At 38.1% G+C, this 13,192-nt stretch overlaps 1 protein-coding gene across 1 annotated transcript in view; it reads right to left on the reverse strand.

Moving 5' to 3' along the window:
• LOC135691418 (uncharacterized) overlaps positions 1–9,117 on the reverse strand; it is a 52,859-nt gene extending 43,742 nt beyond the window's left edge. The window contains exons 1-4 of the mRNA XM_065209277.2: positions 8,900–9,117; positions 4,070–4,115; positions 1,202–1,283; positions 61–161 (exon numbers count right to left, since the gene is read on the reverse strand). Coding sequence (XP_065065349.2) covers positions 61–161; positions 1,202–1,283; positions 4,070–4,115; positions 8,900–8,971 — 301 coding nt within the window. The 5' untranslated portion in view covers positions 8,972–9,117. The remainder of the gene's footprint in view (positions 1–60; positions 162–1,201; positions 1,284–4,069; positions 4,116–8,899) is intronic.
• Between the last annotated feature and the right edge of the window lie 4,075 nt (positions 9,118–13,192).

The following is a 13,192-nucleotide window of genomic DNA, read 5'->3' on the forward strand; positions in this document are numbered from 1 at the left end:
AAATATGCATATCCCAAAATGCAGATCCCAAACTTTGACAACAGAAACGAGAAATCTCACCGATCCATACTGTTCTTCGCCTCCGATCGAAATGCCTCACGATGCGGAACATGAAGTAGTTGGTTGCCCAGTCACGAATTGTGACCAAATCACCCCCAAGCCTAAAAAGAACAGTTATGCAATTATTGAAACAGCTGACAATAAGAGCGAATTGGGGTGGGGCAGGAGCGTCTGGAGGGGGATGGGCGGGGCAAAATGTCAAGGACCCATGTTCCAACGGGGTCAGTGATAATAACCATACACCTTGCTACTTTAAGGTTGTTATAAAATCTATTTACAACGCAGACAACTTATTCCTTCATCTTCTTACATTGAATCTATGCCTGTAAATTTATCACAGAAAAAAACGATGTGTATGTCCTTGACTTGTGAATAAAATGTTTTCGTACAATACTGTAAAGAATCCTTGAAAAACTTCCTTAACAATGGTTACTAAAGAGATTTCCCTGGTTCTCGGAGATACTGCAGGGCGTGGCCACATCAAATTTTCTTAATCAAGGAGGCCCAGATATGTAAATCACTCCTGGGCCTGAGCTGCCTCTCAACGGCCCTGATAAAGGCTTGTATAGAGAGAACTTAAAAAAAGCCAATCGTAGCATAGCCTGATAACCAGACCCCGACTTCAAATATTTTGTTGCATGGAATTGAGGTTCTCCAACACGATTTGGCGCTGCACTGAACAGACCCTTTGAAATCGGGGTCTGGTTATCAGGCTAATCGCAGAAGACCTTTGACGTCATCGTGGGGTCTTCTTGAGCCTTCACACTTTTGGAATACTACCAAACCGAAAGGGTAGACTTAATAATACATATCCATGCTGCCGTCAATTAAGAAATAAAGATGAATCCCGTTTACTCATACCACAGAAATTCGAACTTTCATTAAGTTGGAGTGATTTCAATCTTCCCTGGATTCTAAATTCAAGTTTAAAATTGTACCCCGGAAATATTGGACATGCGCTAAGTCAGATCGATTCGTTATCCGTCTCCCAACCCCTTTAAAGGTCCCGATTTAACGAGGTTCAACTGTACTATAAAATGATTCTCAATAAAAATCTTGCTATGCACAAAAAATGGATACAACAAAAGCAACAAAGTACGATAAAAAGATCTTTGATAGAAAAAACGTGATGATGTCATACCTCCTGCAGTAATATTGGGCATCAACCCATTGCATTGGCTGGTTGACATATAAGTAGCATCGGTTGCATCTCTGAACCCATCCTTAAAATTTAAATGAACAAAATCATCTAACGTGCATTGCTTCATTAGACTGGGGGGCCTTTTAGGACCCTCCTCCACTCAGTGGTGGTTTTAAAGGGGGTCCAGGGGGCCATGGCCCAAGGCCCCGCGCGTATGGTAGCCGAAATTGGCCCCCCCCCCCCCACACCTAAGTAAAAGATAGAAATTGTAAAGAACAAGGGCCCCGCAGATGTTTTTGGCCCGGGCCCGCAGTCCCTAAAACCGCGGCTGGGTTCATTCTAACCTTGAAAGGAAAAGTACCTTTTCCAATCCATATGCTGCCTGGTACTAAAAGCCATTGGTAATGGTGAAATCGTGCAATCGATCAACAAACAGAAAGTCTAGTTTTTTAACAAACAGCTAACTTGATACATAAGTTGATATTTGCAAAGTTCTAATGTTAACCTTCGAGAGACTAAAACCTTAGCAAAATAAGGAGAGCTTGATTCAGTCACAGCTATACGAAATGAGTGAAGAAAGAAAATAAAGGGAAGCAAGGTTCTGTTCCAATGCTCTCTTTCTATACAAGTACAAGTCGGCATCTTTCACTTTAAATGGGATACGTTCAGGGATGCAGTGTTTATCTTGGTGCTATAATAGGAACAAGGAGGGCTCTTGTGATTTTTGATGCAAAAAATAACAGCTAGGAGAAGAAAAGTGCTACTTTTTTGCATTACCAAGAGGGCCTCAGTCCTCAAGCTCCTCTAGCCCTACACCCCTACACCCCTACAATATGATCATTCCTGTTGGGTGTGTTCTCCTCATATTTTTTCATCGCAATATACGCAATATGCCATAGAATTCTATGCATGCTGCGTGGGTAGAGATTTGAGAATCTCTTTGCTGACAAGCACGTGGTTGAAAGCCAAGTTGGTGACTAACACTTGTAATTTCTATAGCAACCAAGGCATATCAAACAAATACTACTGTGCAAAGACTTTGAATACTTTTTTGTTTAGCCATTTTAAAGCATAAAATATATGAATCAGTATGTCTTCAGTGCTATACGTAAATCCGTTTCCACAAAATAAAAAGCCCTCATTGAGTACGTTTCTTATGTAACAATGGTTTGTTGATACCATCAATTTTATCATGTTGCAGGAGTTAGTTTTTTGATGTTTTCAAATTAAACGTAGTTAAACCCCTTTCCTTTTCGGGGATTTAAGTTTAAATGACCCAATGAAACAAGCAATATTGCGTCACTATTTTGTGTGTCATAGGTCTTTCGGCCTAGGTCTAAGGAAAAATTTCGCAATCTTTATTTGGTGGCTTTTCCTTAATATTGGTCTGAAACAGAGTATGGCTTGGAAATAACTCGACGACAAAAAATGTATTGTCTCTTTAAGTTATAACTTTGTCATTAACGGTAATAACTTTCTATCTATAAGATATTTAAATTTATAAAAAGAGTACCGGTCTCAGTCACTCGGCCAATCAAGTGGTAAGGTTCTTCTTGACAATTTCAGCAAAGATTTTGACACAACCTCGCTTTTGACAATACGGAACGAGGAAGCGCAAAAAAATATCCCTGGCGATTAAACTATTCAGTAAATATTTTATCTAAGTTCATAATAGACAATTGTTGGCGTAAACCAACATTGTCAAAGCTTTGTAAACAATCCATCAAAAGAGAGCGCAAGTTTTGAAACATTTTAAAGGAACCAAGATCAACTGGTCTTGATCTTTACAAGCAACAGGTAAATATATAAGAATTTTTGTTTATTTCTCTAAAATAATTTACTTGGCATAGAATCCATTAAAAATTGAGCATCGTGAAATGAATTATAACTGTCGAAACGAAAACTGATAATAACGGCTTTAAGGTTATCTGAGAAATTTATGAAAGACATTTCGAGTATGGAATTGTCCGGAGCCGGTTTGGAATAGCCGTCCGGAGATATTAATACTGGCCAAAAAAACCGGAAACAGGTAAAAGTTGGAGCCAAAGAGGGATTTCAGAGCGACATCTTGAAAATAACGTTTTCACTATTTTCTTTAAAAGACGCACGACGGAAATAAAGCCACTAACACAAACCTACGAGTTGGCAAACAAAGCTAATCCTTGTCTTCTTTTTTATACCGCTTTTTATACTTATAAACTTAATTTTTTCGTCTTTTGAAAAAGTGAACGCAACAAACGATGAAAAGGCATTCATATGCGAAATCTCAAAACCGGTCGACATCGGTTGTCTATATTCAGACTACCCAGACCCCTGGCTTGTCGGGTGTTTTGAAGGTATTGAAAAATTTGGAAATGAGGATGTCCCCTCCATGTTTTTGTTTGGTAGAGCTCAAGGTTTCGCCTCTCTATAATTTTTCAAGTGGGCCTAATCAAACGTAGAATTATAAGAACTTCATTTGGATAAATTAATAGTCTTTTCCAAGGGAAATTAGCCATAGGGCAAACCTTTGTTTATATAGAGGGGAGGATAATAGACTATTGTTTAAAGCAATGGAAAGCAACTTGGGTTCCAAGGGGCAATTGTCCCTAGTTAGTATGTTAAAAAGGGCTCTGGATAAATTCCTTTAAAATCCGTTTTCTTTGTTACTTAGGGATACAGAGGGTATAGATACACACACACAGGCCCCAAATTTTGATAAACCCATGGTACTTCATGTATCATAAATAAAACCATATGGGTTTTATGCCTATGAAGAAAGCATGGAACTTGGATTTGTACACAGATTTCAATAGGTTGCTGGAACAGTTCCAGAACTTGGCATTTCCACAGATGAACATTAATTGATTAAAATAACAAAGTATTTACCTTGAGGGCACTGATAGTGTCTTCGATAATAGTCATTATTCTGGTTCTGCAATAGAAAAAAGAATTCATTAGAGAACAACAAAGCAAAAGAAATTTTGAAAACCTTAATATTAAATTTTATAAAATATGATCATTGATTCAAATTTGTAGTCTTGGAATTTGAATTTTCACTTTAGATTTCAATTGCATTCTAGATTTATAATCAAATTAAAAAAACGAAGTTGCAACTGCCAACCCTAGTACCTAGTTTTTTTTTCAATACTATTGCGTGAAAATTAATTGAGATAAAGGGAAAAAATTATTAAAGGGGTAAAATTTTGCAAATTAATATCATGCTAATAACGGAGAATAATAAAGTTCTGGATCGTGTTTTTAAAGGTTGTAGAGGGAGGAGAGAAAGTGTTGTAAAAATACAATGGATGCGAACGACGTTTGAATAAATTAGAATAAATTAATGGGGAAGTAAAAGGAGATACATTAACAGCAAAAATTTTTGTCAGATAGATTTTTGGCGGATAAACTTCGTTGAAAAAATTTCGGACAACTTTTCAAAATTTTGTCGTAGATTTTTAACATAAAGATAGCAACATATTACCAAAATCTTCAGAGGCAAAACCATGAAGATTGCTTTATACTCAATCTCATAGGTAACGACTTCATGGAGACGTGGGAGCTTGAGCACCCGCTTAGAAACTTGCTCAACCCCCAGGCAGCATGTCAGAAAAACCAATTGAGCGGTTATTTACTCAGTTTAGGCAAAGGCGGGGTCAACAGAGATGCGTTGAGCATTCAAAGAGTCTCTACGCTATATCAAAATAGTATGACAGTTTATGTAAAAGTGTGAATATAAGTATAGGATTCGGAAAGCATAAGACAATTTCCAACAGGCAATGTTGGTCTGGAAAGTTCGCTTCTGTTGAGTTCAAAATTTGGGTTGAAAAATGCAAATACCTTGAACGAATGAAAGAAACAGTACAGTTGAGTAAAAAAAACAGAGGTAGAATATTTTGAAACCGGAAAAAAAAGACAGTGTAAGATGGGGGGGGCAAAAGCGCGTTGATCAAGGGAAAATTGAGTCCACATCCTTTAGAACGGCAGATGACGTTTTTTAAAAATATAATTTTTGCCATGGGGGGCACCCGCCCTCTTGCCTCCCTCTCGCTACGCAACTTAGAACTATTTTTATTGAACAACGATGATAACGAAGTTTTTGTTTTACGACGCCGCCGGTAAAGATAATTATGGGGAAGTTGTAAGTGAGGAAAAGGACGTAGTTGATACTGAAAAGATACAAAGGATACATTGATTTTATTCCCAGCCTCATCTAAGAGTTTTTCTATGCGAATTCTCAAAAATCTTAAATTCAAAAAATTTCGTCGTGACAAAATTTCGTCTCATTTTGAATTTCGTCGAAGAAAATTTTGTCAAAATATTGGTCCGAAATTTTGTCATAACGAAATTTTTTGTAGTTAATGTAGATTATTGGAAATGACGATGGAGCGAATAGAGAATTTAGATTTAGAACAACAGATGGAGGGTTGCACTCCTTTGGTATTTCATAAATAATTGCTTATTATTTTATTGTGTATAAGTTCCTTGCTTGTTTAATAGTAAGTTTGTTCCTCCTTTGTTCGTTTAGGCCGGGGCGGGGGGCTGGGAGGCATTCCCCCCCCCCCCCACTTATCTCAAAAAAGAATTTTGAGCCAAAAGATGAAAGAAATGTACTTCATCATTCTCTTACTAACTGTGCTTAGTAATCCGTTAAATGTTCCCTTAGCTTTTGCCTGGTTGTTATGTTTTCACCATAGAAGATATAAATAAAATTAAATATGGGAATTTCATCGAAGAAATCGGTCATTGTGAAAGGTGTGCAACGAGTAACAGCTTGGCTTAAAAAATAGGTCGAGAAACTTGATCCAGAATAACTTGATGCAAGCACAAATAGACGCAGTTTCCTTTATTCTATGGCCTAAACTTGGCCAACAAGGTCTATTTTTTTACAAAAACGTTCTCAGAAACATTACAAAATGAGAGAAATCAGCTGTCGAAGGAAAAGAAACAGCTCGAAAGAACATTTTTGAGGATATGAGAAATAAAGCATGGGCAGATTTGTTCTTCAAAGTTTGATTATATCAATAATTCATCCCGAATAAGAAATAGGAAATATAGACGCAATTATAAATTCTATTAAAACTCGTTTTGGCCAGCAGAGTTTTTCAAATCTAGAGTCTTCTTGTAAAAACACTTTATTTCCGAAAAATTTAAGATCAGATCCTTTCCTAAGCCTTTGGAAGACTTCGATATTTTGGCACCTCCACATTCAAATACGTTTCGCCGGCCCTGCTGAATATTGTAACTGTGATAAGAATAATAATAGCCAAATAAGGAGCCAAATGACAATGTCCATCGAAGGAAAATATTCTCGTGACCAAATGTGTTTTGTAATATATGAGACAAATACGGGTTTGAAAGTAATCTTACGACAGTGTTTGGTTCTCGACTTTCTATTCCGTTTGCACACGCGATTGCCCTGCCTTTGCTTACCCTGTGACTGACTAATACCATATTTGGGTGTAATACATACGATTCTGATGCCAAAAAACATGAGGTCGAAGAATCACATAGGCTAATAGTTCACACAGCAAAAAGTACAGGAAGAGGAGTTCAGGAAAAGGACTGAAAGACACGACATTAGATAATGCGAGCTCAAAAGAAATGAAAAAAACTGTTTAAATTATGGCAAATTTCAATGTAAGGGACTGCAATAGAGGGGCTTCAATATAATTTTGAGGAACCTTTGGCAAAAATGTAATTCATAACGCCCCTTTTCGTCGAGAAAAAATTAATTAATTGTTTTGTTCTGCCCAAATTCCTTCATGATGAATCTTTAGGACAGTCAAAGGACGGCGAATGTACATCCACTCCTAGAAGGCACCCTTCAGCCGAAGTCAGTGGATTATACTATGCGAAAATATTAGTGCCAAGGTCGACTTTAAGTTGTTTATAACATGTACAAAAGCTAAACTTCACACCCGCCTACAAGTTGAACTGACGGCCGTTGTTTGCATTCTCCTTCTTTGCCCCTGTAAGGATACCATTGCAATCTACCAATGGGACATCTGCGGTGAAGTAAAACAAATAGCGGAGGATGCTTGATAAGCTTTTGTGGGTAGCATTTGTGGTAGCATCATTTGCGATCAATGAATAGAGCGGAGGAGGGAGAAATCCCAACTTCTTGTCCTTTGTGCTCACATTTTCGGACAGACTTGAAGGGCAATGCCGACAAGCGAAAGACAATATAAACATATTGGATGTTCAACGCAAGGATGGAGATTTCAATATAATGACCAAAATAATCAAACTTATGGACCTGAAAGCTTCGCAAAAATGTATCTGGAAATTCTTGGCATCTTGAAGAGAAAACGTTGTGTCTGGAAAAGGAAATCTCATTTGCAATTTTAATGAGAAGGATTTTCAGTCTTCAAAACGCTAAATAGACCTAAAAGGAGCCTTTTAGTACAACGGATTGCATTCAATTTGGCTTTGTTTGGAGGTAAACATACAAAGTAATTTATCCATGAAAAAGCCAAACTTAACCCCTTTTCCATTTCAAAACATTTGCAACCACTAAAGTGAAAATAGTGGAACTTTTCTAAGGCAGCTGCTGATAAAAATGAACCAGAAGTGTGTTTGCACCACAGTGAGGCCAGAGAGTGGTGTGGCCGACACACCATTTATTAAACGTCAAAATATCAGCTCTCTTTCATTAAAATTTTCCATCTTTACAAATATAAAATGGCAATAAAACTGTCTAGCGATATAAGACTGTTTTGAAAAGGTTCCAATTAGCAAGGACAAAGTACGAAATAAACAACTCAATCAGAATGATTATTTCCAAATGGTAATTAAATTCCAAGCAATTCAGGGGGATTTATCAGAAAAGCTGTACGTGACAAAGGGGGCAACCATAAACAAAATGGGGGTATAGGCTATATAGGTTGGGAGCATAGGTTGGGAGGCAGTTGGTTTGGTTGTTCCGTCTGTTGTGAAATGCCTTTTCTACATACCGTTTGCATTGCAACTGATTGCACATAAATGAAAAAATGATTTTCACCAATTGCTCGTGTTAAAGAATATCGGTATTGCGAGGAAACCTAATCGCTGTTACCAGTTCAGTTGACGTCATCGATTTAGCATCTCGATAGCTACAGAACTTTATAAAAAAAACCAACCTCATATTTAAAATTGCTATGTTGAAATAAATCTACACGGTAACTTGCATGTTTTCGGCACACACTAATTTCAACACGAAGTTTCCAATTTCATAATCATTTCTTGGCAAATATGATTATAAACAATTGACAACGCTATAACTTGGAATCGTGAATACAAGAAGAAATACCAGACGGATTACATATCCTCGCGAAGAATGGAAAAAGACAAAAGGTTTTGCAGCTCTGCAGGTAAATCTCGACTTGAAACGTCGACAAATATGATAAAAGGAACCCGGAACCTTAGCTTTTATTGCTTCAAATAAAGAAATTGGTTTCCCAAAAACATGTTACTGGAAGCAATTTATGCTTGGAAGTAGTTTTTTTATTAAAGTTAAAAATCCTGCTTTATATGATAATAGGGCGGTCGGTTTAACCTGGACCTTTATATGGACGATAGTTTTCTAAATTTACTTGCTTTCGCTACAAACAGGGAAGAACTTTCTCTTGAAAAAGAAATGGACATACCAAATCGTTTGTTCACAATTACTTTTATTTTGTTACCGAATTGCAAAGTTTATCTATGTTTGAATTGTAATACGATGGGTTGATTACTCACCGAATCTTCAACTTGACCAGAGGCAGCAACAACGAGCATCAAAGAGACGATGATCCTCAAATTCAATTCCATTATATCACGTACTTCAAATCCAGTTATTTCTTGTTAAATATCGACAAAATTTCTGTTCTTGTATATTCAGCCGGACCAGCCAGCCTAAGTTATCTTTGGGTCACTGGTCTACAGCGCTCGCCTTTTCACTTAAAAGAAAGGAACTGACAAAGGGTTTCTTTTATTTACCAAAGGGCCCTATTGTTCCACTACTTTTGTTGACAAGTACAAACAAGGAAGCGGAGGACTTCATTTCGTAACAATACCCATGTGGGTTGTCAATGTGCGTGTCAAAGCCCCTGGATACGCCCGTGACCTCTGATTACCGTTAATTTTTATGACGTCACCTTCGTGATGCAACCATCCGAAGTTTGTGTGGGGCAGGGGATGGAGGATTTGTACATTTCTGTATTTGAGAAACGTATGCCCAAGGTGTTGTTTTGGGTAAGCCACTTGTGTCATGAATATCAAAACCTTGATAGCAAAAGTTGGGAGATCACACAGCTTGATTGGGTATGAAAGTTTAAAAGAGCTTTCTGTTGATTTATTCTTATCCCAAAAATTGTCATTTCGGTTTAAATTTATAGCCCCCAACAATGTATAAGAGAGCATCCCCCTACAGGCAGATAAAGCAGGCCCTACCTCTATGATAAGGATTAGTAAGGCTGTAGAGTCCATGGGCTCCGAAGCAGGTTGAAAAGTGGAGGGGCCAAGAGAAAATATTACAATCATAACAAAAGTTTTTAAAAAACGCTCTATTGTTTTGCAAGAAAGTTAGGGGGCCATGGCCCCCCGGCCCCCCCCCCCGGCCCCCCCTTCGTCAGAGGCCCTGGAGTCACGAAAAGTAATCGTCAACAACTGCCTTTCCCCTTAGAATGTTAGTGCTACGCTCACAGTTGCAATTTCTTGAGGTTCATAGCCCACCGATAAACCGTAACCGCTGACCCTTTTGGTCTAACGTGATTCAAAGTTTCCTGTCACATTCGGGGAAGGCTATAAATAAAGTATGCAGGAATTACGAAACTAACTTGCAATTGCAATTCGATACGATCAATTTTATGATTCAAAAAGTGTGCATGACAATGGAAGTTAGTTGATTTTCACTTGTGATGACCAAGGCCACATAAACAGGGCATAAACACCTTCATGAATATTTTTGAATCAGCAAATTTTCATTTGTGGATTTTTCACAAAATCATCGAAACCACAGTGGAATTTTTTCAACAGACGAAGAATCCGATCCCGATACTTATTTAATCCCATGACGTAATAGTGACTCGACCGCTATGTTAACCGGTGAAGCTGTCAAAGCTATGAATTCAAGTGGACGGCCAAATTGCTGACGAGTAATACAGGAAACTAAGACCCCGTTTACACTGTCCCGTGCAAGTTTGGAACCGTGACAAAACTGTCGCGGTTCGTCCTTCCGTTTACACTAGCACTGTGGAACCGTGACGATTTTGCTCTGCTATCCGGAACAGTTTGGACCCTGCTTTGAAAGCGAACGAATTTTGTACCGTCACGGTTCCGTTTTTGAACGGGACAGTGTAAACACCTATCCGAGACGATTTTGTCACGGATTCACAAAGAGGCCTTTTGTATGGCTGTTTCAGGTAATCGAGGCTTTGATTGTGGCGTAACTACGTTGTCAAATTCTGAAGAAAAGGAAATTCTGAAGAAAAGACAACCACAGAAAAGGCTTGTATTGTTTCCCAGTCCAAGCCTTGATTGGACTTTGCAGTTTTGTAGTCTAAAATAACACTGAAAATTAAAGCCACCTTGTCGTTCGTCCAAGTAAAGTTTTTATCGGCCTTCCACTGCATTTTAACTCCAATAAAAATTCGATTGTTGACTTCGGCGGCAAAATAAAAGCCTTGGTTGACTAAATACAGCTTCTTCTAAACAATGTTCTGCCATTAAATTCTGAAGCCATTACACTGTACCGGTACAGTGTAAACGGAACGGCTAAACGAAACAATTTGGAACCGCGACAGTATAAACACTTGCGAACCGTAACGGTACAAAATTGTCCCGGGACAGTGTAAACGGGGTCTAAAACTCCATGTTCTGTTACGGTCTTAGGCACAGATCTTAATTAGGTGAAGGCCTTGGAACATCAGAATATAGTAGGAAAGGTTGGGGTTGGGGTGCTGTAACACAAGGTTCTATTCTAGGCCCCCTTCTTTAAGCAAATCAATTAACGACATTGTTTTCAATAGAAAGAATGTTGTCTTTGTGACTGTATTTATGAGAACATTTTGGTTCAAAGAGCCAGTAGCGGCGCCACGGGGGGACTGGGGGGGACACGTCCCTCCCCCAGTTCTTGGCAGGATCAGTTTTGCATTTCGTCTAAATCCGATGAGAAAATGTTGGGAGAGGGGTCATATTTTGGCAACGTACTTTTTGTGATGTAATCCTATGATTTTCAAACTGCCTTTACATAGCCAAAAGTGAGTCATGGGCGTTCCCTTCAGGTAAAAATTGCGTTCTTTGTTAGTAAAAGGGCGTTTTCTGGTTCTAAAAGGGGCATGGTCTGAAATCTTTTGTTTTGTCCCCCCCCCCAGAGTGCAGTGGCTGGCGCCGCCATTGCAAAGAGCCACTATTCGCAATGTAAACACAAAGCAGAAAGGAGAGATAGAGTGCAAAAGTGATGACGTCATAAAAATCTATTTTTAGAATTTCTGAATTTTGATCCTGGAATCTAAAAAAGCATCACGAAATACCTCTTAATATGCAAAATCAGTTAAAGGCATCATGAATTGGCTTAGATATGGCCACATAAGGACAAGCTTGCCTCATCAAACCTCTGTAATTTGGTCTTGGTTCATAACTTTATGAACCAGGCCAGAATAACAGTGATCCATTAGCAAACTTGAAATCTTTCATTGGCCATATCTCGCCCAGTTTGGAATATATCCAACTAATTTTGCACAATGAGAGGTATTTTATGCCGTTCTTTCAGATTATGCGACCAAATTTTAGAAAATCTAAAAATATATTTTTGCTGACGTCACACTTCGGTACTCTATATTGAGATTATCTAAGGGCTCTACATCAGTAGAGGCTGCTGATCAAACTTTTTAGATGTAGAAGCTACATGAAAATCTCAATGTGTCTTAAAAGTGAAAATGTTATGGTATCAGTGCCACAACCAACAGAGGAAATATGGAAACAATTCGAATAGCTAAAACAGGCATGCACAAAATTGAATTGTCAAGTTAAAAAGAGCTTAATTTGCTTCGCGTTGCCATTCATAATAAACCTGATGATATGGAAAGAAGCAGGTAAAAAGAATTGCATCTTACTTTTAAGACCTTCAATAGTTGGACAGAGGTACCACAGAATATCTATCTATCTATCTATCTATCTAAGTACCATGTCCTCATAGGACGTAGGTGACTATGGATTCCCACAAATCAGCACCTTCTTCGCTGTAAAATTTCCCTGCTCCTCAACAGGCAATTGGGTCTGTTAGAAAACATGAAGACTCTGCGGAGGACACGTTGTAAATAATGAGTATTGTTTAATTTATTTTCGTGATATATATAAAGGGATTTAATTGAGGTTGGGGGAGACAATCACTGATAGGTTTTTGGTTATTGGATTGCTTGAATGAGGAACGCGTCTACGGAATTAAAATTGGATATGTTAAGAGTATATATTATGGATATCGGTTTGTAATCGTTTATATTAGAATCTAGATTGTAGATTCACTGTTAACCAATATGACTGACTGAGAGAACCTTGGAATCATAGCCAGTTTGTTTTTTCCTCTTGTTCATCTTGAACTTAATTTATTGTACGGGAACATTGCTCGGTTTAACTATTCCGGCAGAAATTGTTTATTTGGCAATGTTACCCAACATTTTATGATGCCGACGCATGCGCACATGTGAAATTGGCAAGAAATGTTTCAAGAATTCTACCATCTTTTTATGCTTCCTTTCCGTTAACGCGTTCAATATCTGAACGTTTTTGGTAGAATAACGCTTTATTTTGAAACAAAATCTAAAATAATGAGCCCACGCAGGAAAATTGGAAATGTGAAGTTTCAACTTTTCTGCGTGGCCTATCTTATCTTCCACCCTGTCTATATTTACAGGTTGTCACTGTTCTTAATGCTTCAAATCGATGATAACTTTCATCTTATGAGCGTTTGCTAATGATAGCATACAAGATAGCACGGAATATGAGTAAACTGGAATCATTTAATTCGAAAACCGAATATCGGGGTTATCCTAA

The sequence above is a fragment of the Rhopilema esculentum genome, chromosome 4 (genome assembly GCF_057945365.1).
Source record: "Rhopilema esculentum isolate cy_ngs chromosome 4, ASM5794536v1, whole genome shotgun sequence".
Lineage (NCBI taxonomy): Eukaryota > Metazoa > Cnidaria > Scyphozoa > Rhizostomeae > Rhizostomatidae > Rhopilema > Rhopilema esculentum.